General features: G+C 48.3%; 9 protein-coding genes across 9 annotated transcripts; 3 read left to right on the top strand and 6 right to left on the bottom strand.

Moving 5' to 3' along the window:
* Positions 1–275: 275 nt before the first annotated feature.
* L228DRAFT_59289 (hypothetical protein) lies at positions 276–2,055 on the bottom strand. The gene is made up of 2 exons (XM_018336744.1): positions 1,192–2,055; positions 276–916 (listed from the first exon to the last, which is right to left on the bottom strand). The coding sequence occupies exons 1-2, from the start codon at positions 1,679–1,681 to the stop codon at positions 354–356; spliced, it is 1,053 nt and encodes a 350-aa protein (XP_018190527.1). The 5' UTR covers positions 1,682–2,055; the 3' UTR covers positions 276–353.
* A 148-nt stretch (positions 2,056–2,203) lies between these two features.
* L228DRAFT_265466 (AAT family amino acid transporter) lies at positions 2,204–4,112 on the bottom strand (the record flags this gene model as incomplete). Its single annotated transcript, XM_018334702.1, has 4 exons — positions 2,204–2,669; positions 2,751–3,316; positions 3,386–3,548; positions 3,610–4,112. 4 exons carry the CDS (start codon positions 4,110–4,112, stop codon positions 2,204–2,206), a joined length of 1,698 nt encoding a protein of 565 aa, XP_018190526.1.
* A 623-nt stretch (positions 4,113–4,735) lies between these two features.
* On the top strand, positions 4,736–5,764 carry L228DRAFT_265465 (phytanoyl-CoA dioxygenase; the record flags this gene model as incomplete). The annotated part of the gene is made up of 2 exons (XM_018334701.1): positions 4,736–5,417; positions 5,475–5,764. The coding sequence occupies 2 exons, from the start codon at positions 4,736–4,738 to the stop codon at positions 5,762–5,764; spliced, it is 972 nt and encodes a 323-aa protein (XP_018190525.1).
* A 3,178-nt stretch (positions 5,765–8,942) lies between these two features.
* Positions 8,943–9,927, top strand: L228DRAFT_265464 (hypothetical protein; the record flags this gene model as incomplete). Its single annotated transcript, XM_018334700.1, has 2 exons — positions 8,943–9,713; positions 9,778–9,927. The coding sequence occupies 2 exons, from the start codon at positions 8,943–8,945 to the stop codon at positions 9,925–9,927; spliced, it is 921 nt and encodes a 306-aa protein (XP_018190524.1).
* On the bottom strand, positions 9,921–13,613 carry L228DRAFT_59258 (TPR-like protein). Its single transcript, XM_018336743.1, has 5 exons — positions 13,167–13,613; positions 12,090–13,105; positions 11,235–12,030; positions 10,514–11,173; positions 9,921–10,457 (listed from the first exon to the last, which is right to left on the bottom strand). The coding sequence occupies exons 1-5, from the start codon at positions 13,228–13,230 to the stop codon at positions 10,027–10,029; spliced, it is 2,967 nt and encodes a 988-aa protein (XP_018190523.1). The 5' UTR covers positions 13,231–13,613; the 3' UTR covers positions 9,921–10,026.
* Positions 13,614–14,306: 693 nt separating this feature from the next.
* Positions 14,307–16,959, bottom strand: L228DRAFT_59233 (hypothetical protein). Its single transcript, XM_018336742.1, has 2 exons — positions 16,204–16,959; positions 14,307–16,095 (listed from the first exon to the last, which is right to left on the bottom strand). Exons 1-2 carry the CDS (start codon positions 16,810–16,812, stop codon positions 14,527–14,529), a joined length of 2,178 nt encoding a protein of 725 aa, XP_018190522.1. The 5' UTR covers positions 16,813–16,959; the 3' UTR covers positions 14,307–14,526.
* A 666-nt stretch (positions 16,960–17,625) lies between these two features.
* On the bottom strand, positions 17,626–18,989 carry L228DRAFT_236115 (hypothetical protein; the record flags this gene model as incomplete). Its single annotated transcript, XM_018330795.1, has 6 exons — positions 17,626–17,832; positions 17,918–18,004; positions 18,130–18,176; positions 18,334–18,442; positions 18,639–18,872; positions 18,987–18,989. The coding sequence occupies 6 exons, from the start codon at positions 18,987–18,989 to the stop codon at positions 17,626–17,628; spliced, it is 687 nt and encodes a 228-aa protein (XP_018190521.1).
* Positions 18,990–19,669: 680 nt separating this feature from the next.
* L228DRAFT_59207 (hypothetical protein) lies at positions 19,670–21,443 on the top strand. The gene has a single exon (XM_018336741.1). It carries the CDS (start codon positions 20,015–20,017, stop codon positions 20,990–20,992), a length of 978 nt encoding a protein of 325 aa, XP_018190520.1. The 5' UTR covers positions 19,670–20,014; the 3' UTR covers positions 20,993–21,443.
* A 323-nt stretch (positions 21,444–21,766) lies between these two features.
* Positions 21,767–23,486, bottom strand: L228DRAFT_243727 (hypothetical protein). Its single transcript, XM_018331756.1, has 4 exons — positions 23,468–23,486; positions 22,808–23,395; positions 22,499–22,692; positions 21,767–22,404 (listed from the first exon to the last, which is right to left on the bottom strand). The coding sequence occupies exons 2-4, from the start codon at positions 23,037–23,039 to the stop codon at positions 22,018–22,020; spliced, it is 813 nt and encodes a 270-aa protein (XP_018190519.1). The 5' UTR covers positions 23,040–23,395; positions 23,468–23,486; the 3' UTR covers positions 21,767–22,017.
* Between the last annotated feature and the right edge of the window lie 875 nt (positions 23,487–24,361).

The raw sequence follows: 24,361 nt of genomic DNA, 5'->3' as shown, positions 1-24,361 counted from the left end.
CACTGCAAATGTCGGAAAAGCTGTCCATAAACTACATAGTCCATAAAATTACAATTCAACATTGATTCACCATACCATGACAAGCAGACATAATAATTATTGAGACAATCTCTACTCAGTACTAGTCACTGCTTTTCAAGATGTCATACGGATCTAACTACACCTGTTACATAAATTCCAGTTCTTCTATAGGCCAGTCTCCACAGATGCCTCTCCTGTATTTATGATCGTTATCTATTGATTTTGTTTATATACATTTATATGTATGTATATAAGGTATGTATGACATAGCCAAAGGCCCAAGACTATACAAATCACACATCCACGGCTACCTAAACTTCACGTACTTATAATTACACAACATTAATCGGACTCCCCGCTACAAACGCCTCCACATTCGCTTTTATCGTGGCGCGCATATTCTTGACGCTACTCTGACTATACCACGCCACATGCGGCGAGAGGACTATATTGGGCACCGTCCCTGCTGTCCCTGCTGTCCCCGCCAAGAGCGGATTGGGATCCTCTGACGACGACGACGCCGGCTCCTTGGAAAACACATCCGTTGCATACCCCGCAATTCTCCTCATCTGCAACGCCTTTGCAATATCGGCCTCATTAACGACCCCGCCGCGCGCAACGTTGATGATGATTGCATGAGGCTGCATCATTGATAGTTCCCGTTCGGTCAGCGTGTTCCGCGTGGAGTCGTCCAACGGACATGCCAATGCAAGCACGGTACATGTTTTCAGGACTTCTTCAAATGCAACACGTCCTGCGCGGGGTTGTTTTGAATTGCCGGAGGATGGCGTTTGTTGTGATTGCGAATGCGAAGAATGATTATGAGGGGGTTCGCGTCTTTCTGCAATGAGAGTGGTCATGCCCAGCGAAGTGGCTATTCTGGCAATGGCTTTACCTATATACTCCGCAATTCGCAATCTGAATTAGCCAGACAGTAGACTTCAATTTGGCAAAGAATTACCGTCTTCATGTGTGGAATCCACAGGTGACAGCCTGACAGGTTACCAATGTAGAGGAAACATGTAACATGCTACATGCCCAGTCGTGACTCGTGACTCGTGACTCGCCAGGGTTTGTATCAAAAGAAAAAATACAAAAAGTAAAAGTGTCAGGACTAAAAACAAAACAAAAAAAAAAGAAATAAAGAAATAGAAGGGAAAATCAGAGTACCTATCCCGCCATATCCCACAACCCCCAAAACCTCCTGTCTACACGCCCGGGGCACGTACCCCTCAAACGGCCCGCAGCCCGTCGGATCCTTGACCCAATTGCCATCGAGCGTCCACTGATGCATCAGCGGAATGCGTCTCTTGACGCTAAAATACAGCGCGATGCAGTGCTCGGCCACGGCATCTGTGTATGCGGACGGCGTGTTGCATACGCGGATTCCTCGGCTGCGGCAGGCCTCGATGTCGACATGGTCGTAGCCGACGGACGAGAGCACAATGAGCTTGAGATGCGGACAGCGGGCAATCGTCGATGCGGAGATGGGCACGGAGGACGTTACGATGATGGTGGCGTCTTTGAGACGGTTGCTGATTTCGTGGGCGTCCTTACACTCGTCCGCGAGATTGGAGTAGGTCGTCAGACGGTGCGGGATGGCGAATGCAGGCATTTCGTGATAGCACACATCTGGGGCGATGATGTGTTCTTCCTCCATGACGTAGGATTGTATGACAAGGGGGGTGTGGTTGGTTGCAACTTGCTTCAATATGCCGTTCGTGTCTTGGTAGCTGAGGTTGAAATAGAGAAAAAGAAAATTGATGATTTATAGCTGGGCTGGACTACTGGTAGTACTAGGCATCATGAATTCATGGGCGACGGGCCCACGGCTGGTAAACTGCTGCAGTGTTGCATTAAAAGCTGAGAAATAGCTCCAGCATCCAGCCTCCAGCCTCCGGGCTTCCTCTTATCAGGACCGGAAGCTATCCGATCTTAGGTGCGTCATGAAATTGATTATTTGTCTATGGGGAGCTTTGTTTCCAAATCGTATTCTCTCCATTGTCTGTCTTTACTCGTTTTCGTCTGCTTGCTGCATTGAAAAATTTCTTCGACTCTACCAAGAAAGGTGCAATAAAACCTAGAGATTCGAAAATAAATTGCACTTTATATTGCGTTGCTCTATAACCATTCATTCTAGATATAAGTCTAATCTTGATACATGACGTCGAAATGCTACACATTACGCCTGCGAGCTCCGTGACCAACGAATACGTTGTGAATACAACCCCAACTTCTGCATAAACTTTCTCCGCATTCCCACGTCATCGTGCAGCATCATGGCCTCGTATCTGTCAATGACCGGGCGTTCCCAAACCAGATCTGCCTTATCTGGACTGACAAATCGAGTCCGTTTGATAATCTTCCAACAGCTGAAAGTGCAGATTGCAAGGAAAACCATCGTATAGTAGCTGAAAAAGGTGCCAATATCCCAGTGTCCTTTGAAAAAGACCGAGTATCCGTAGAAAATTTCTACAAGAGCAAGGAAAATCACAGCTATCCAGGTCCCGTAAGGTTGGAAATATCCCCGGTACGGCAATTCACGGCGGTCGAAACCTTGTGCTTTCAGTGCCCGATAGAAGAAGAGGTAGTTGACACACATGACAATATAAGTCACCAGCTCGCCGCCAGTTACCAGATCGGTGAGCCTGTTTGTATGGAATCAGCAACCCGTGCGGCGGGGGAAAAAAATCGCAAATATAGAAAATGATTGAAAGAGGCATTCTTACATTGTCAGAACCTTTACAGAGCCACTGCTGAGTTTCAAATAAGCCAGACAGGCAAATCCCAACACAATAGCCAAGCAGTATATCGGGATGCCGTTCTTGGACGTTTTTCGAAGAAATTTGGGAGCTTGTCCGGTTTGAGCAAGGCTATAAAGACTCCGCGTCGCGCAGTATACATAGGCATTTCCCGCCGAGTAGGTGCTGGTACACAGGAGAGCGTTGACGATATGCGGCAAAACTTCAATCTTCATATTGACCATGGCAATTACAAATGGTGATGCGCCGCCGGTGCCACTGCCCTTACCGCCGCTCAACACTGAACTCAGAGTTGGGTCATTCGCTGGGAGAACAATGCCGACGCAGAGCGCGACTCCAATGAAGAAGACACCAAACCGCCAGTAGACAGATTTGAATGCCTTTTTCAATGTCTTTCGCGGCTGTTGTGCTTCACCTGCAACAGTGGCCAGATACTCGGGCCCCACAATGGTGAAACAGGCCTGCCACAACGCAGCCAGAAATCCTTCAAAGCGACCGAGGTCTCCTGTAGCCAAGTACTCGACAAATGGACTCTGGAAAGGGGACAATGTTAGCCTGTGCCATATGAAAAGGAAAAAAAAAACGAAAATATGAGACTATACTGGTTTCGACCAATTTCGAAATCCATATGCATGACGCTGTGGATTCCCTCCAACCATGGTGATAAAAGTGAAGAGAAACAAAATGATGATGAGCAAAAGCTTTCCTCCCGCCAGCCAGAATTCGGCTTCGCCAAAATAATTGATTGCGAGCACATTGGTGATTCTGAACAGTCCTAGTTTAGTATAGCCACGATCCAATTCTTTTCAGGGGTCGAAGAACTAACGCATAAAAGAAGATGCATGCAGAGATGACAGCGGCGGCCGGGATATCATCTCGCCAGAAAGTCAAGATCAAATCCAAAGCCGTGATTTCAAATGGCACGAGCAATGCTTCAAAGAGGAAGAAATTCCATCCGGCCATAAAACCCCATGCACTGTCAACCCAGACACTGCCATGCTGCACAAAGGAAGCGCTCACAGGCATAAAGATACACATTTCAGCCATTGAGTTGTTCACAAGGGCCAGAATACATGAGTAGATGGAAAATGCTATAAGGAGACTACCGGCTCCTTGCATCAGGCCATAGCCAATGCTAACAAACAAGGCCGCTCCTATGGAACCTCCTATAGCAATGAGTTGGATCTGGCGACTGCTGAGATGGCGTTGCAGGGCATCTGAGCTCTGAATAATCTCGCCGTTTGCAAAATCAATCGAATCAGCATTGTTCTCTTCAGTTACCGTTTCGTCTTTTTTTGTCGGATCTGACTTTTTCAATGGAGTCGCCATGTTGAATTTGGAGCAAAAAAAAACCTTTTTACTTTACTTTCTGGATTGGTTTACAGGGCTGATCTAGAGCCTATATACAAATGCTCTTTCATAACAGACTATGATTGGATAATCGTATCTGGTTAGCAATTGTAAAACTAATATTGGTCCCATTGGTTTGAATTGTTTAAACCTTCCATGATACACAAGAATCAAGATATCAACGACTTCGCCCAAATATCCCTCCAATCAAAGGGTCACAGAGTTTCCGGGGAGAAATATTCCCAATTTGGAAGATAGCTCGAGATCAGCATTAGAATACCCTTTTTAAAACCAGGTCTGAGTTGTGCACAACATGCCAGTTACCGTACTGCCTATCTGTGGTGATCGGATCGAACCCGAAGATAAGAACGGGTGCTGATCATCGCTTCGGATCGCTCTATCAACGGTGTATTGTGTCTGGATGAGACATCACTTTGCTCTTCCGATCTTATCACACTCATCGTCTACAGGATTTTGTGTATACCTGTTAGGTGTATTGCGATTGAAAAAAAAAATAAATAATAATTAGAGAAAGTCTTACGACAAGAATATTCAGAGTTTGTGAACATCGACATTAGGAGGTTCTATTTGATTTAGCCATTATGCCTGAAACTTTCTTAGCCCCGGCTGCACCCGCCCCCATCGACCCTTCATACCGGCCTAAGAAGTCTATCATCACTGCCCCAGCAACAGCTCCGGTAGAATACATTTTATCCATTATTGCACGCGATGGAGGTGTTATTCTCAAAGACCTCGTCTCAGCAGAAGAGCTGGCTTCCATCGACCAGGAACTCCGACCGTGGAGTGACAGGCAGCGTCGCCACGCAGACGAAACGGCAAAATTGAATGGGGACGCATTTTACACCATTCCTCGACAGACGGTCCTCGTCCCGGGCTTGGTTGGTAAATCCGATACTATTGCGTCAATCTGCGAGCATCCCGTTCTGGAGCAGCTGCGACAGCACATTCTGCAGGACAAATTTAATGTATATCGTGAGGACTGGGCAGACCCCAACACAATCAACCCACTGCTCAGTCTAAGTGTGTCAATGAACATTGGATATGGCGCTCCCCGGCAACGGCTGCATCGAGATGACAATGTTCACGGCATTCGGCACCCCAAGCCCGAGGACTGGAGCTTCAAACACGCAAGTCAATTTGGTTGCTTAATTGCCGGCTGTGATGTGACTCGAGAAAATGGAGCGACCATGTTCGTGCCTGGAAGTCATAAATGGGACGATCAGCGATGGGCGACCCCACAGGAAGACGATGTCTGCTTTGCAGGTAATTAATCATCTGCATTTGTTGCTGTGCAAGCTATGAGTGTTAATCGTGTGCTAGAAATGTCTGCCGGCTCAGCCCTGATCTTTCTGGCATCTGCCTTCCATGGGGGAGGTCATAATTCCGTGCCAAACTCTGTCCGGACCATGCACAGTCTGTTTTTCGTACGAGGAACACTCCGGACGGAGGAAAACCAGTTCCTTGCCATCCCGCGCAGCAAGGTGATGAAGATGAGTCCAAAGATGTTGGAGCTGCTGGGCTATACCAAGCCCACGTCGGCGCTGGGTATTGTTGAGAACATCAGTCCTCATGAGGATTTGGAGGGTATTTGGGCAAAGGTAATGCAGTAATAAACCGCAGAAACTTCAGAGCAAGTCTAGTATAGACATGTCGCTAAAATAGTACGCATCTTCTTTTCCTCATTATACTATAATATGTACCTTAGCGATATCTTTCCCACCAATGTGACATGAAGAACAGTACCTTTTTCCATATTCCAGTGAGATTTTCCTTTGACAGACACTACTTTGTAGCGAAAAAGCCACCTAAACTCCACTAATCGTTAGCGATATTCCCTTCCAGCGCTGATTTAGTTCTTCATCTAATATCAAGCACTGACACTGTTCGGCATCTTGGATGCGCGCCATGTGGTAGCATCCCACACCCACCAGAGAGCACGAGCGCCCGCCAAGGTTGATCTCAAACCCAACACAGTGGTCATGGGTCCAGCGGACACCCACACGGTCTTATTTGGCGCCTACTCTCTCCGTCCATTCGGGCAGAACTAATCTATAGACTTTTGTCTTAAATGACCTTTGGGGAATGTAGGACGCGGGATGAAGACTGCAGATGACGATGATAATGATGACGACGGTGACGATCGTTTTCCCCTGCTGCCGCCTTTTTTTGTTCTTTCCAACTTTCTTTCTTGGCCCCCCACGGAACCAGATGAAAATCCATCTCGTATGACGATAAAAAACATATTTGCACGTTGGTAACGCTGGCGTGTTGGTCTATCAGGATATTACAATACATGGCAACATGGGGTCAAGAACTGCGAGTAAAGTTAACTAGGTACCTGTTGCAGGCCACAGGCCGCCTGCCTATTTCGCTTAGCACTTGCTCCAAGACAACACGATGGGTTGATGATCATGAACTCATCGGTGTTCAGATGGTACTTGTCACGCGTAGCGAGATGGAAATGCCGGAATGCAAAGAGTTGAGAACAAGCCGAGGCATGTTATCCTTGAAGGAAATCAAATACGAGAAGCGTATTACCTTACCCATGCAATATGAAGGCACAGCAACTTGGTAGGTAGACATGAAACTGCGTAAAAAAAAAAAAAGCCTATCGAGAGAAACTCTTCTTAGGCTGCGTTGGCTACGACCAGCTGAGGATACCAAACGGTAAACTTTAGACTTTTGATCGGTCGAGGGTTTATCCCGGCATGGGCTGACGTACTGTACGTACTCCGTTATCTCGTTACAGAGCACGAAGGTACCACGATGTGTATATCGCATCCACGGACAAATGGGAGCGCATACCACGCGACAATTGTGATTATTCTGTTTCCTTGTTCCTTGTCGAGCCATCTACTCCGTAGGTAGCAGCTCGCTGGCTGCCCTGCCTGTTTGTCTCGCACATGTTCTCGGCAGTGTGTTTCTCATCTTACTCATCTGCATCGTCAGTCAGTCCTTGTGTCTCCTTCTCATGACCACATCTGTAACAAACAACCAACTGTCCTACCAAAGACAACAAACCAACCAACTAACCAACCAACCAACAACCGCCAAAAAAACAACCAACGTTCAATCAATATAATCCTGAAATTCCATGATCCCGCGACCCCGTGAGATCCGTAATCTCTTCTGTTCTCCTCATCGCATACTCCCCTTGTATATCCCTCTTCCATACTCCCTAGATCCCTGTCGTCCAACCACGCGTTATTTAATCGCGTTCTACTCTGTACATACTCTACGTACTCTGCCGATCGTAGCAAAGTAAAAAGAACTAATGCACAGAACGCTCAGGTCGCATTGTGGCTACTCGGTATACTTGTCAAAATCTCCGCGTCTCCTATGCTTCCTTTGCTCATTTATTACCTACCCCCTGGCACCGCGCCGCATACGCACATAACGTGACAATGTGACAATGCGACGCAAATGCAAGTTGTAATGCAATGCAATGCACGATGAAGTTCCTTTCACAAATTCACAAAAAGTTAAAAAGGAAATGACAGATTTGGCGAGAAGCGCGACAATGCGAAAGCGCGACGACCCGACGAGGCGGCAATTCGACAGGGCAAGGAAGTAGTATCCACAGTAAGGTCTGGTAAATAACCTTTAATTGCGCGTTTTTATTCTCTTTCTCATCGACTGGCAGGGAGGGCAAGTTACTGGAAGCTGGAAGCTGGAAGCAGGCGGGTTGGCGGCACAGCGACTTCATCTGTACAGCACCGCAGCACCGCAGCAATGCAGGGGTACATATGGTTCCTACAACTGAGGGGTCAAATACTCCGTCAGAAGCAGATGTATAGAGTAGTCACCGTCACTTACCTTACTCATGGTCATGGGCATGGACATGGGCATGAATCATAAGTCATGGATCACAGTCAATAGTCCACAGCCACGGTCGAGTCAGAATCAAGGTCAGGATCAGGGCCAAGGTCAAGGTCGTTGATCACAATACATAGCCGCCTACAAGGCAGCCACCCGCCCCTGTATATCGTAGATCATCATGATTCGTGATTCAATAATTGAGGCGAAAGACACAAATGAAACTATTGACCCGAAAGGACAAGGGAAAATAGACATGGGTGGGCTGGAAAGCGAGAGGGGTGACAAAACCACGCGTGGGTCACGAAAAATGTGTGGGGAGAAAGCGGAACCCATACCGCGGACCACAGACCATAGGACCAGGACCCAAACACTCGGGACGTTGGAAGTCAGAGCCAAAACCCAAAACCCAAAGCAACACAACGGCACACAAACATGGCGCAGAGCGGCCGGGGGGGGTGGACCAAAGAGAAAGGGAGAGTGAGAGAGAGAGAAAGAGAGTAGAAAGAGAGGCGACAGAAACAGCAGCTGATGATCACAATGATGACGATGATGGGTTGGGGGGTTCTGGTTGGCGCCCGGCCGCGGAAAGGGCTGGGGGAGGGCGTTTGAGAGGGGTGTTCTACCTAATGTGTCTTTGAATGGTCATTTTTTATTTTCCTTGGTTTTGACTACCTACTAGGCTTCCAGTTTCAGATGACACGGGATAGAAGCTTTTGTTTTATAAAACCCTGGGGCGCCGCCGCCGCCGTCATGGTAGCCAGCCACGGGCATATTTACTTTTGTACAATTCCTTTGTTTGCTATTATAAATTACACAAAAAGAGTTAAACTTGCCTAGCGACTCCTAAACATCAAAAGGACCCATAGAGATTCCGAGTTTGGGTTAGAGATATCGACGCCTCCCTCTGAGACTCGACCGTTTCTCGGAACTGCAAAGCAGTTGCGAAAACTTGTCTCAAAGCTGTTCAGGATGGCTCGACTAGACAATCTGCCGTTGGAAATTACCTACGAGATCTTATCTTACCTGGAGATCCCATCGCTGCTTTGCTTCGGAGAGACATCGAAACAGAATCGGGCAATCCACCGGACCTTTTTCACCACACTCCACCTAGGCGTCTTCCATAGTAAAATAAACAGCCGGATAGCCTATATTTTGGACCAACTACCCCAGCAGACTTCAGCTACTGACAGACACAAGTTGTCCGTGATTCTGCGACCATCCAAAACGCGCACAGCAAGCTCGACCATTTTAGCTCAAAATAAGATCGCGTGCCAGGCCATATCGCCGTATACGCAGACTCTGCGGGATCTGGAACTGACGCTCTGGGACCTGAGCTCGGCCACGGTCAAAATTTTGTCGCAGATGACGTATCTGCGACGGCTGAGCCTGAAACTTGATCACTCTCACGTGCGGCACGCAGATCTCGAAAAAGGTTTCTGGGACGTTGCCCCACCGTCAAGAATGTGGAATCATTTGGCTGGGAAATTCGCTGTCCTGGAGAGCCTCAATCTAGAGCGTTGCGGAATCACCGATTATCAGCTGATGCGAATGATTGAGCCGTCCCGACGTTTCCGCCATCTTCAGGTACAAAAGTGCCTGGGACTTGGTGAGGAGTTTTTCGAGTATCTGGCTGCCCTAGAAATTGGCAAAAAGTTGGAAACCCTCATGTTCACGAGAAGTTGGAAGGAAGAGATTGATGAGAGAATTTATCCGTATATAACAAGGTTGGCGAGCCTAAAGGTATGTGCTCTAGAACCCAGCTCACTTGATGAACCGAAAAGGGGCCTAATTTTCTGTGGGGCAGACCCTTTCCCTGTACGACTGCCCAAATATAGATTGTGACGACTTGAGAAGTATGAATGATACAATCTGGCATATTCCAGACCTCATTGCGCCTTGCCGCTCGTACATTCCGAATGCACGGTTTATCGAGGTAGATCCGGAATATGCATAAGCCGACGAAAACCCCGAAAATGACATGGGTAAAATAACCTTGTCGGGATGATCCGATTGCTTCAGCTTGAACGTTTGAAATGTCGCCGAACTTGAGCAATTACAGAATGAGATATTTTTCTGTTACCGCTGCAGCCATTCTCAATTCACCGGCCGAGGCATAGATGCCTTGCAACGAAAAGGCAGCCTCACGAGAGAAGTTTTCCTGATGATGCTCATCAATTTGCACGCCAGCAGCTACCATTTCCTCTCCTATGGTTAAACAGCGCTCATAGTAAGGAATGGCAATATGGTTAAGACCGAGGAGATGAAAAGCATTGCCAACGTTGAACTCTGCCTCTTGGCGCTCGGAGGGATGTGACGAAGCCATGCGGATGTCATGATACGCGAAGAGAAATGAAAGGCCTTGCATAATGAGATATTGACGATTTTCCGACTGTCGTTTAAGGCCATAATGTATGTAGCCTAACGCCATGGATAGATTGATGAGCGGATTTTTCGGGTCCAGAGCATAGGCCCGATAGAAATAATCTGTTTTATTACATTAGCATCAGAACGAAATCCACATTATGAAAGTCCAGGCTTACTTAGGGAAGTTGAGTAGCTGGTTCCGACCAAGAGCATGTGCCCGTAAAGCATTAGGAGAGCCACATCCATCTCTTTCGCCATGACTGGGTTGCCTTCTTGATCTCTTGTGGTGTATGACGCCTTCTCCTGAAACCACGATCGGCGCGACTCTTCTCCAATAAGCGAGTAGTCCATGGCTTTAATCTGCCGCAACACGAATTTCTGTGACGGGCCGGAGTTGTACCAAGAAATAGAGCCATGACACATGCGGTTGAGAGCAGCATATAATCGGTAGGCGTCTGTAGTGAATTGGTATTCTCGCATAAACCAGCGGGAAACGCTGCAGATTGTTTCTTCATCATGGCCAATCAAGGCACAAGCTAATATATGCAAGATCAGTCTCAAAACACGTCGAAGCAATGCACTTCCATGGGGTTTGGGGTAAATGCAAAACGTACAGAACCAAGCTACGTGGATAAGCATCTTGGATTGAGCCGAATGATAAAACACATTTGCATCGGCCGCTGCAGTCACCACCTCATATGCCTTCTCAGCATCGCCCTCTTTGGCAAGATTTAATGCGTACTCGAGGAAGATATCCAGCCATCGATCGAAATCAATACCGCGGTAATCTTGGGGGACGGATGCCAGAACGGCATCGTCGCCCTTACCTTCTTTTTCTGCACCATTGTTAGCATTGTATATAAGAAGACGTTTAAGAAATCTCTCCTCCGCCCTTACCCAAGGAAGCTTGTAACCTGCCTGCCATAGCCTCAACCTCTTCCATTGCTTCATTGGTTCTTGGCCGCAGCGCCTTCTTCCGTGCATCAACAGAATATCCGAAAAATTTGACATATTTGTCCCACGGATAGAAGACCTTGCACGATCGAAAGTCTTGCACCAGACGGTTTGCTGCAATCATCCACTCACGCAATGCGTCCTCGTCACCTTCGCGCATGGCCACCTCATGCGATTGCAGAATATGGAACCAATGTTTAACGTTCGCCTCGCGTACCTTTTCTCGCTCCTGGCGTTGTGCAGCACTTGTGCTTGGGGTAGACTTCTTCGCGGGGGTGGCAGGGCGCTGTGTTGGAAATTTGGAAATGAGAGACCCCATAGTGTACAGAGGTTGTCCTTGATCGAGCCCGTGGTCCTTGCGCCGCTCCATATCTTTTCGTCCCAGCGTGATGACTTGGTTGACATAAATCATTGCTTGCTCAGACATGCCAAGCTCTTCAAACATCTTCGCTAGCTGAACTCGTGCATCGATGTTTTCAGGTTCATCCTCAACAACTACCTGATAACACTGTTCTGCCTCCGAGTTGAGTCCGGCAACCCGGTAACAATGCCCCAGTGCCATCCAGTATGGCGTATCACCATAACCATCGACTTGCTGCAAAAGTTCATAAAATCGTAGAGCTTCTACATATTTCTCTTCTGCGTAGAGCGCATCTGCAACGTCCTTGTACAGATCCGGGTAATCCGCCACCATATCGTCGCGGTTGGGCCCCTCTGGCTCCAGCCACGAAAAGTGTTCCTATCAAAGACAAATATTGTCAACTTCTATATTCCCCCACCTCGGTCCATTTCACCTACCAAAGCTTCCTTGACAAAGCGTTCGCCCAAACGAAGTCGATAGACTCCCATTTTGATCCGAAGCTCAAGTGGAAGGCCAGATCCATATGTATCGAGCTCATATAGCCGTGGCTCAAAATCTTCAATCTCCAGCCTTCGGGGAGCATCATCTCTGTCCCATTCTCGGTCGTCATCCTGCACACTGTCCCAGTAGGTCTCTGACTCTCGCCCCAAGAGCCATCGGCAGACAGACTTGAGCTCGGAGATGCCTTCTGTATATTTTTCGAGATACCCAAAGAGTTCAACATAGATATTCGCATCCGACCAAGAGAAACCTTCTTCTACTTGTACGTCGAATGACCGATAGTATGCGAGGCTCTCGCGGTAGTGCGTCAGTGCTCTATCAGGATGCCCCATGTCAATGTAAACCTCGGCCAGCATACGTAATGCATTCATATCATGAGGGGAGATTTTTAAAATTCGCTCATAGTCGTGGGCAGCTCGGCCTCTGTTCCCTAATTCTCTGTTGATCTCGGCTCGTCCATATCTTGCTTCGACATCGTCTTTATCGACCCTCAGAATTGCTCCATAGCATTCGAGAAGCTGCTCCCGATACAAAACTCGGTCGTCTCCACAGCGCTCCAATGTCATTCGCACAATTTTCCACCAGAGAGCCACGTCCTTGGGCTTGGTGTAGGCACCCGTCATCAGGACAGTCAAGCTAGCTTGCTTTTCACCTTGCGCCAAGTGGATTTCAGACAGCAGTGAGTATGGAGCAAACATTTCGTCATTGATATGAATGGCACGCAAAGCATACTCTTTGGCCCTCTCGAAATCATTGTCGATGAAAGCACTGGTAGCCTTCGATTGCATCAACTTGAACTCTTGGCTGGGCTCTACTGGCTTCTGTGGACCTCTTTTGCCTTTGCGACCACGCGCTGCTTGCTTGCCACGGCCCCGTTGGCGCTGTCTGCGGGCAGGCCGAGCGCCATCTTCATCATTCGAGAACCCACTGAGTTCGCCATCAGATCCCCCGGCTAGACTGATCGGAAATATTAGTTAATTCAGATGTCTCAAAATATACACATATTGCCTTACAGATCTTCGTCCCCCAAGTCGTCCATATCAGAATCATTGGCTTCATCATCGTCATCAGCAGCATCTCCAAGAAGCGACGGATCGAGCATAAAATCCGCGCCGAGATTTGTAACCTGAGAAAGACTTTGGCCTATCGAACTGGGGCCTTCATTGAATCCAGACCCATTGAAACCCCCATCTTGTCTGGAAATATCTTCAGTGAACGGGTCTGCATCTTGCATCGTAACATCATGACTACTCGATGGCTCGTGACCAGGCTTGTTGGAGCCCACCCACGGGAATCGTGGAACATAGTCCACCTCCGGGTATGAAGTGCTTTCTTCGAAGCGCTCCGTCATGTCGTAACTTTATGTGAGTCTTTCATCTCGAATCAATTTCGCCTTATGTGGTTATTCCATTAATTGAGGATATTTTGTCAGATCAGAGCTTGCCGGAAAAGGAGAAAGCTCCAATCAAATGATAGCTGTAGATGAAGTTAATCATTGGCGGAAGAGCATGCATTACGACACGCTAAAGTTGCCTTACGCGAGGGCGGTGAGGTATGGTGTGGGGTACAAGGGGTACTAGAGGCCGTGTGAGGCCACAGAGTCACAAACTCACAGGCCCCGAAAGATCCTGTACAACCTTAGATACCTCAGGTAGCCTCTCCTTCAGTACCTTAGCTTGGGTACCTTAGGTAGCTTTGTGAATATCGAATAACATGCTGCGCTGATGAAGGCAGAATTGGTGCAAGCTAATTCAGATATGGTTTTACAACCTGCAAACTTATATAACCCTTCGGAACGTATGTACACATAAAATTGCTTCCTACTGCTAGGCCTTAATCAAATAATTATGAGGCAACACCATCACGATTTTCTGCAGGGTGTCCTTGATAAGGTTCAGATACGTACTCTTTGGTCTCTTCAAGTAACCGCATGAAATACACAGACCGTGTGAGGATGAAACCTTACACCCACACCGTCATCGCCTGAAAGTACTATGTTCCCTCTTCGCCTCGTCAAACTCTCCCTTCAAGAACTAACCTAATCAAGAAATACAATCACAAAAGCTTATCATCGGGCGGGGTAAAAAAAACCCGCAAATGTACATAATGAAGCAAAATTTGTCCAGAGGTTCTAGCTCCAATTTAGGTTTACGAATTCATATTCTTTGATTTCTAAGAAGATTTGTTAAAAGTAGGCTCATCAAAGACGACCAGATTTGATGGACCAGTACGAATGAGCAGGGAGTTGTGATGCAGGCTTGCCCTATAATTGTTGGAAAAATCTCAAGCTTGGTAATGCTAGCGCAATCGGGGGAATGCAAAAATAATAAAAATAATTAAACTCAAATGTTCGCCATTTCCGTTTCGTCATTCCTATTCGTGATGGCTGCCACGCCGAACAAGGCTGACGAAGCCTTTGAACCTTGACCATCTGCGCTTTTCGTCCTTTGTGACTTCCTTTGCATCTGGCACGGAATTTGACATTGTAGAAGATGTATACATGCTCCTCAATCCACTGCTGTCCATACTGCCAGAGAAGTTGCCGCTCGCGGAATTATCGCTTCCATGAGCTTTGGCAGAATCCGTACCACGATCCTTAGAATCGTCAAAGGAAACATAACCAGTGGTCTGCACGCGAGGGAGAGATTTGGATGAGCGTTGACTACCAATTCCAGGTCGTCCAGAACGTGTCTGGTTGCCATTTGAGTCAAAGGAATCAGCTGTCTCAGCCCTAGTTGGAAAGAGACCTTCGCTGCCTTGCCGCGAGATGCTAGCTCTTGGAATTTTGCGTGTCGAGCTCTGGGTGAGAGATTGGCTGCGGTTCGACGCGCGTTCCATGAATGCTTCTCCAGTTGAGTTTGTGCGGCGCGTCTGGGAAGAACAGGAGCGAGGGGCGTCGTGTTTCAATTCATGACAGATGCTTTGCATCGATGCGGTTGAGCCGTGGCGCAGAAGCGGCGGGCCATGTCGGAAGAGTTTGCCGGTAAGGCCATGATGAGAGCCGCTGCGATGAACCGATGCGGCCGGTGGGATGCCTTCGCGCTTCCAGTCACCAGGGGCAGCCACAGACATGGGACGATTGCGCGGCTGAGGCTGCGGAGGCTGGGAGGGGGATGTGGCGGAAGTACAAAGAGGGCGATCTTCATATTTGAAGCTTTGTGACCAGTTTTCTCGGAAAGCGACCCAGATGCCTGTAACCAGGATCAAAGCTCGCAGCGATTCATCCGTTTTGAAGGACGGGCGCTCCTGAGCCAAGGGAATGTCAAAAAAGGAGGATTCGTTTGAGAGGACTGAGGCAGGACGGATGGGCGATACAGGAGAGGCGACGGTCGAGGAATTCGGAGTCGAGTATTGGTCCATTATGTCAATAGAATTGCTGGTCATCGAAGCAATGACTGGATGTCGGCGAGTGTGGGGATTAAGGATACTAAAAATAAATCTTTTCCCCTGATCCGGAGCAACGGGCGATGGTGAGGACTGGAAAGTATTTCGCCGACTAATTGACTGGCTGCGCGGCACCCATCGTGCTACCGTTCTGAGGCCGTGGTCGTCGACGGAGATGAACTCGTAGCTCCCGTTGGCCAAAGGAATCGCCTCCCATCGCGGCCCGTGATTCAAACAGACTTCTGCTTTCCCTCTGGCACCTTCACCGTGCAACTGGCAGATTGCAGCAACGACTCTTCGATCCTCCCAAGCAGCGGCATCCAAATGCTCATCCTTGCTGTGCACCGGGTCATTGTCGTACTCTTCGCTGCCCACGATGACAATGTCGTTGGCGCCTAAACCGTCTTTGCCCTTGAATACGCGAGGGAAATTGCGAGCCAAGCGCGGGGCAAAGACCGTGGAAGGAAGCACATCGTAGAAAGGTACGGGTCGAGATGTTGCAGAGATGCGCTGAAGTTGCAACAATACTCTCGGTCGAATATGGAGACGTTGTTTATGCTTGACTGGAGGAGGCGGATGGGCGAGATGAAAGGAGGTCTTGGGTTTTGGCGAAGACTTTTTCTTCTTGCCGCTCAAGGTATGCAGACTATTCACCGAGTCTGTCACGGATACGCTGTCGACGCTGCGAATGTCGGTCTCGCTTTCTGGCGTCATGGCCGGAGACGCGTCCGCCGCACTGACACAGACCGGAGAGGCCCCTCGTCGGATGGGATGCGGCACCGGTGAAGATCTCAGAGATGAAATTGGAGCCGGTGAAGGAGAAGGAGAAAGTTTAGGTAAGGGTGGCCGCAATGCAGCTGGCTGAGAGGGTGAGGATCGAAAAGCACTGGGGGGTGAGGACGGGGAGGAGGGGTCAAGAGGCGAAGAAAATTCATGGCGGTGAGCAGCGGCAGCATCGGCCGTCATGCCCAGAGTCAAGAACATTATAACGAGGATGGACAGGCGCAGGAAAGAATAATAAACAGATAGTAAACGTGAAGTGAGGGACTCCACATGCAGGCCTCGTTGTTTTCGGATTGTGCAGAACGGGACCAGAACTCTGTGAGCAGGAAACTGCCTCAATGCCGACGAGAAGCAACGAGACACTGCCACAAAAGTGGAACGATAGGATAAACTACAACACGATTCTTCTCTTTGCGCAAGAGGGGAAATTATGGGTTCATCTGGGGACCGTGGACGTTCAAGGTTCCTAGAGCCGGGACTGAGCCTGGTCATCCTAATGAAGAGAGGAGAGTAAGGTGATGAGGATGGAGGACAAAATTATGCGCGCCAGAAGTGAGAAAATCTTGTCAGACAGATGACGGAGTATCCGCTCTTACGGTCCGAGGCATTGCTCGGGGCATGATGCTGAAACGAGCACGCCGTGCACAAGATCGGACGGAGCTTGAAGGCAGCTGGGTTTTGGGACGAGAGGTCTACCCTGCAACAGATGGCCACTAGAAGCTCGAAGGATGGGGCATGAGGTCAAGGAGGGGCGGGTAAGAACTTGACCGCCTCCGACAGGGTTTTTCACATGGTGTGAATAATAAGGTATGGATTGCGCGAAGCCGGGGGGTTTTTTAGAAGATGGATGTGAGTTACGCGGGTATGGGTGTGGGTGTCCTGTGAGGCTCGGCGAGCCAAGGGAGCGAGGAGTGAGGGGTGTTGCAGGGCGTGCGAGGCTTTGGGATGATTAGTTGGTTACTTTTACCTCTACGCTGCCCTAAGTAAAAGTACCTTAGGCATCCATCCAGGATCCGGATGCTGACATGCCGACGACACGCCGCTGACTACGAGACAACCAGTCCATGGAAGGGATGGTCAGGGTTTGCACCAGCCCGTAAACTTACTCCTGATGAGCCCGCCTGTGAACAATCGCGACGACTGCATTTGAATCTGCTCAACGAAGCCAAAAGACAACGCGGCGTTAGACACCATGTAGATCTGACAGGATTGTCAAAGTACTCCGATACAAATACAGTACAGCCTCATCCTTTTACCATTAGGTATGATTGTAAAGAAAGGCCCCATTATTTCGGCGGTGCAAAACTACACGTTGATCAGCATTGCCCTATCCACTAGACGTTTGGTTCCTCTTAGCGCGGTGAACACACCGCCCTGCCGGGGTAAACCAGAAAGAGAGGCATTTTGCGATGGACCATTTCTCCTCCCCGTGGTGCGGGTAGCGATACGCGCTCTAGCGTCACGCCATGTGTCATCCAGCAGGAACTTGGACCTCGCAAACTGTACTCTAGGCTAAGAGATCCAGTAACAACCTTTCTAAAGGTAATTTTTTCTTCTTCTAGCTTCGTCCATGTGCTGTCCCAAGATCTTATATTACTGTGCAGCACATAGGCACTGCAAAAGAGTCATAAATCTCATCCTCGGGGAAGATCAATATCACTTTCTTTCTTAGGTACTTATTGTGCTGTGAGAGAGTTAGTTTGAGACCGTCTTACCCTTGGAAACGAGATGATCGATATTTACAGGGTGACCCTCTGTTCGACCTGCTTCAGTTGAGTCCAGACCTCACGTGGCTGGTCTTCATCATACAATCATAATGATGATGATCTCGCATAACGAGGGTACTGCTGTGAATCCTGTCTGTTTCGTTAGTCATAGAATATCAAGCCGGCAATACCGATAGAGGCACTCGGAAGAAATCGTTCCCGAAGCCGCTACTTGGTTAGCTCCCTTTGTACACTAAGAATACAGTTGAAGGGAATTGAATTTCCCCGGCCCAGAAAATCTACAGACCTCCGGTTGCTCTCGGCCGTATGACTGTCGGGGGACAGATGGTTCCGCTCATGAAAACATTCTGCGGAGCGCACTCTTCGCTCGGCACAATTCTGTACTCCGTAATGTACTAGGCGATGCGGTACCAGTACTGACGTGGGCATTTCTTGGCGGTTCCCACATTGCCTGACAAGATTGTGGCGGAAAAACTTCTGCCTAGGTAAAAGAGAGAGAGGAAAAAAAAGCGGTCTTTCGACCCACGTAAGTTCCAATATCATTGTAGCAAAGTGTTTGTACGGAGGTACTGTCTTGGCCCTCGTAATTACCTTGATTCGCTTCATCTCTTTCTCAATCTGCCCCCTCACCCACTTCGCGGCGTACAAAATGCGTCGGAGCCGACGATGCTCCGTCCGAAGGTCTACCAAGCAGCTTCTGAAAGCCGTTGAAAACCTCGGCATCGTGCGAAGCTCGTCCCGTGGTTTTGTCGTCGCAAGTGTGGCCTGAAGCTCGATTCGTTCTCCACCTTCAAGCAAACCATCCATCAAGCCCAGGATCATCGCCTGAAAAAGGATCTTGCATAAACGAGTTTTCCAGTCAAGACTTCTTGCTAGTCATACCATTGCATATCACCGTCTTATGATGGGCATAACGATGGAAACGACGCGCTCACTGACCATTTAGCCAGGAATACATTCTCCTCGTGTTGAACCGAAACCGAGGTCGAATTGATCTCTTTCATCGAGCAAATTTATTTTCGGGGATCTTTACTTCTTACCGCGTCTCTGTTATTTAAAGCTTGTTGCGATGCTCTTGTTGTCTTTTAATTATATCTGAGCAGCGATGTGACAGTTCCGAAATTTATCTCTTTTTTGTTAGGGTCTTCTTTACCTCGTTTGCAAACAATATATCTGGTTTCATCTCGTGTCTTTTTATTAGCCTTGCTTTTTGTAACACTTGATCCATCTCTATGAAGTAGACGGTTCCGTTGTTCTAATGTCTTTGGGCCTAGCATTTTCAATGCGTACCACGGGCAGACGAAAAGGACAGATTGTGTCAAAACTGTTGACGGCAAACAGTCGAAATAAGCGAAGCAGCTTCACTACCTTGATAGCAATGAACTCTGGAAGAAGTCTGGTTTGACTCTCAGTGAAGATAGTCTAGGACAAATTCACACGACCTTGAGCCAATCAATGGTAACTCTTCTAATTGCTATCGGTTGGCTAACTTCACAATAAGTGCCAGGTGTTAATGAGTTGGCTTCAAAATTCTACTAATGGCAATTCACTCGTTGAAATAGAACTAGGCAAAAATCATGCGGATTATGGATCCAAGTTCAGCAGAAGCGGTTCTAGTTCTGTGAGCAATTCACCACGGTAAAATCGAAATATTATCTGGGCCTAGTCACTCCAAACGGCATCACACACGTATAAATTAGAGGCCGATTCCTCCATCAGCATCAAACATTAAATTCAACTTTTTCTCGTTGAAGAATACTACACGGTGTTTTCGACCCCTTGCAAACCCTGGAGTCTAAGACAATGGAAGATCGAAAGAATCTCGTGGACTCCGAACCCTCGAGCTCTGCTGGTTAGTATTCTCTGAGCCTGCTCCCGGTACATTTAGGCTAACGCCTTTGAAAGGGAAAGGGGAGTCTATACCCTGTATCAGCTCGACCGAGGAAAAAAAGAGGCCTTTTCGAGTAATGCATAATCTTGTTGTTTGCGGCGCAACTGATGCAGAAAACCCAGCACACGCTGAGTTGTTCTCCGATTTCATGGGAATTTCCATGGCCTTGCGGAATCTTCATCCCGACATACAGGGAACATTTTTATCCTGCTTTCCACTTGACAAACACTTTGATGTCTTGGAGCAACGTAAACCTCCAATTACAGATACCTATTTTGGGTGTTCCGGACCAGACAACAAGCCTCTGTACACCTACTCAAAAAACCAATGGGCCCTACGTCAAGACAAGTGGTTCGAGGAAGTAGATAAAGAGGAATTACTGGCCCGAGTATTTTTATGGATGTTGGAGAAAGCACGGTGCATCGAAAGAGATGATGTCGTGAATATGTTTTTTGCGTGTCAAGGGACACATGAACATGACCTTGAGGTGGGAACTAGGGTTTTTTCAACACAGGATTTCGCGGAGGTACTGCAACTCTTTAGAGCAGACGTACAGGTGAATGCAGTTGGCAGGCACTGCTACTCGGGGTGTTTAGTGGGCGCTGTTGTCTCTACGAAGCAACGCGGCAAAAATCTGTTTGCAGGCACAGGACCAGATGACACGCATTGGTGGGGAACCGTTAATTCATGGAGCAACAGGATCAGGTATTTCCAGTTCGGCCAACCTTTTGTGCAATCTCTGGCCAGAGTGCAACTACCTGGAATACCCCAACAGGTTCTTCCACCGGTGACCGAGGAAAATCATGACGAATTTATATCAGAAGCCATATTGCGAAGTGTGGGGGGTACTTCAGCGCCCACACCTCCCACAGCCTCCTATTTGTCTCCGGAGCAATCATACGCTATTTCACTAATTGAAAGGCTGATATTGATGGACTACGTCGACGTCAATTACGATCGAGACTGGACTTATCGTCGACGCCGGAATGAATTTCCAACTATGGATTTATCTCTACACCGGAATCAGAAAATTATCGTGAAAAGTATGTTGTGAACGACTTCCACGGCCGTTCAGCACGCGCTCATGAATTGGTCCGGGACGCAGCAGCGGCTTGCGATCATATATGTTTTGAACTATGCCGACGGTTCCTTTCTAGGAAGCTTGGAATGTTCTGACCTGAGAGATCCCGAGACACTCAAAACTTCATATCTGAGGTGCCACGAACAGTCTGCGATACTGGATCTCTTCATCATTCTTTGCGAAAAGGGCTTTCTACGATACGAGAGTCTTCAACTCCCTGTCAACTTCGACAAGACTTCAAAGGATGTTGGAACTGTCTGGAATGTGCTCATGTCTTTTGAACAGATACAAAAGCATCGTCAAGAGATATTTTCACGTTTCATGCGCCGCTGCGGCGAGACATAGCCCGCCAACCCTCTGGCTTGCCGTGATGATGGTTCGCGGCGGCTCTCGACTGTTTCCATACAAAGAGATGTTCGACTTAATCAGATTCATGAAATTCTTTGGCAAGTTGAACGTCAAAGCAACATTCTCACCTCACCGAGTACGGTCATTGAAGATCGACACGTTGCCATTGGCCGGAAAGTCCACGCCAGGGTTCGGTATTTGGCTTCCTCAGGAACTTGGGGGGAACACCGCTCGAGAACAGATGGCCGGAGCAATTACACGCTGTTTGAAAAATTTCATCAAGGTCGAGGAAGTTTACAAGGACTGTTTCCAAATTCAAGACCACGCTATGATATTCACCACCTTTTTGGAACCACGCCATCGGCTGCACAAGCATCGAGGGTCTTGATGCAAACGTAAAACCATGTATTCAATTCTCGTATCTCTAGTAGTACTTATATAGAATCCCTAATCTGCCGCGAATACAAACAGAAGGCAAATTCTACACCCATAATTAAACATAAATTATCTATCTTAGCTCGTCTATTATGAGAAATTTAGAAGGAGTGCGTGTTTATAGACCGTCCGCGAAGGGGGAAAAGAAATGGAACGGTTATTTATCAGTAATTTTTCGACCTGAAAAAGATATCTTCTCGAAAGGATTCTCAAACTTAGAGCAAAGCGGCAGCGACGCCGACAATCATTACGCTCAGAGCAGCAGTGCTGAACATGGGAAGACGGCCGGAACCATTGGTCGGCTTGGACTCCGGAGCAGAACCAGTGCTGTTGCCGGTAGAGGTAGCCGAGGTTTTCGAAGAAGTAGAAGACGGCGTACCAGAGCTGGTGTGAGAGTGAGTGGAGCTACCGGTCGATTTGCTAGACGAGGAACCCGAGGTCGAAGAAGCTGAAGAAGATTCAGTCGAGGCCGCAGCGGCAGATGTCGAGCTAGCAGCAGTAGCAGACGCGGAAGAACTGGAGGTTGTGGTCGAAGCGGGCGCCGAGGTGGAAGCTGAAGAGCTGCTAGCGGTTGACGTGGTGCCGCCTACACCGGTGCCAATCTAGAAAATTTATATTCATGTAAGCCTGAGTTCCGAACGATTGGGAACGTTGGCAGTGGCCGGTATTCTGTGAGTGTAAATTTGTAACTCTTACCTGGACAGCAGAAGCCGAGTACGGGACATTGGTGTCTTTGTCGACACAGCTACCGGCGACACCGTCCTCGTAGTGGTACGTGCCAATCTTGCCGGGCTCGCAGCAAAACGGGTTGCCGTTCAATCCCTTCCACAGGTTCCAGCTCGAGTCGGCGCATTTGGGAGAGGCCTGGAATTGGCCCTGGCAAACGGAAGCTGTTTAGTTGAAAAGACGAAAATTAGCATTTTTATTTCTCCCTGTCAGTCTTGGTCCTAAGAGAAACTATTTTGGAGGGAGAATCCAAACGTTGCCATTGTGGTGTGTACGTACAGCTAGGGCAGCAGATAGAGACCTGGTCCGTGCCAGGGTCCTGGCAGGTCGTGGACGAGGGACAGCATCCATGAGTACACTGCTGCGTGTTGGACGGGCAAGTATCGGTCTGCAAGCTCCATCCGCCGACGGTATCACGTTGAGCGAGGGTCTGGGGGATTCGGGCAGCAAGAAGATGGGTCGCTGAGGCGCCAGAGGCGGCGAGGTAAAGAAGGACTGCTGAGGCGCGCATGGTGGAGTTTTATTTGAGGATTGTGAAATTGAATTCGAAACTTCTGTAGCGACTGACTATCGGTGGGGAAGTCTCAAAGAAAAAGGATGTAAAGAGAAATACAGAGCACACAGGACGACAACAAGATAATAAAACAAAGTCGAGTGGGGAGAGTGGGACGAGGGTGGGCAGACAAGGGGGTATATAAGAGATTTTGTTTTAGCAGCACAGTGGGTGTCTCTCGTAAGGCTTCCACAGAGTACGAGCCAGTTTTAAAAAAAGGTGTTGGGCGAACTTAGCATAAGAAAGACACGAGGGGAAGCTAGCGGGTCTTGGATACGATGATCATGATACTGAGAGTAATGTGCTGCATTATACTGTACAGCCGTAACAGTTAGAATAGGTACGGTAGTAATCAAACACGGGTAAAAGAGAGGCGTCGGCTCTACCTTGGGGCTGAAGTCCCCGTATTCTAGGTAGAAGTTTACCCACCGCGGGAAGCGGACTGTAATCTCATCGTATTTTTTTGGTGTCAAAAGGCCGTTGGTCCTAGCGACATGACACCAGTTCATTGCCACACTACTCCCAGATAGTAATCTACTCGAGTATACTGACCGATTCAGGAAGCGCACCGACCAGCGCATTTCTCTTTCGAGCAGACTGATCGGCGTCTGTGGGGGTCTATCAAAAGCGAAATTTGGAAGAAAGGGAAACGAGAGAAGACCGAGAAACCGAGAGTGGAGTTTTCCCATCGACGAGCTAAGTTACCATTCTTAAAAAAAGAGAATTGCTGATTCCAGCTAGTCAGGAACCCGCCTGGAATTTTCGCGTGTTTTGGCCGCGAGACCTTTCCATAAACTGTTACGTTTGACTTGGTAACCACCCAACGAGCAGGGGAGAGTGGCAGTCTTTATCACGCTGAAACAAACCTTCCGCCCTCGCTTCCTGCCGTGCCTGCACATCTCAGCCAGTCAGAGCTGGTCCCCCATCAGTCAATCATCTGCTAGCTGATCCGTAAGTCCCCGGGACCTGAAGCTGATTCAAAATCCGCAAAGAAAGGGTTTACTTCTCTTCCCTTCCATCGTACTCCGTATATAATCGATATCATAAGAGAATGAATGATAAAGTAGTGGTCGAGGCTACTTGGCCGTTTTGCATAATGCATGGGGTCCCTGCCGTAGTAGCTCCATAAATAGCCTCCTCCAGCTCCCACGTCATAAGATATCGAACGTTTACAGGCACATGAAAATAAAATACTTCACATGATCTGGGTGTACCCTCATTACCACAAATCAAGACGCTCTTGATGGATTCTTCCTAACTGTGATCTTTTAATTTGCCAT

This window comes from Xylona heveae (genome assembly GCF_001619985.1).
Source record: "Xylona heveae TC161 unplaced genomic scaffold L228scaffold_2, whole genome shotgun sequence".
NCBI lineage: Eukaryota > Fungi > Ascomycota > Xylonomycetes > Xylonales > Xylonaceae > Xylona > Xylona heveae.
Note: the sequence above shows the minus strand (reverse complement) of the source record. Positions and strands in the feature narration are given on the sequence as shown.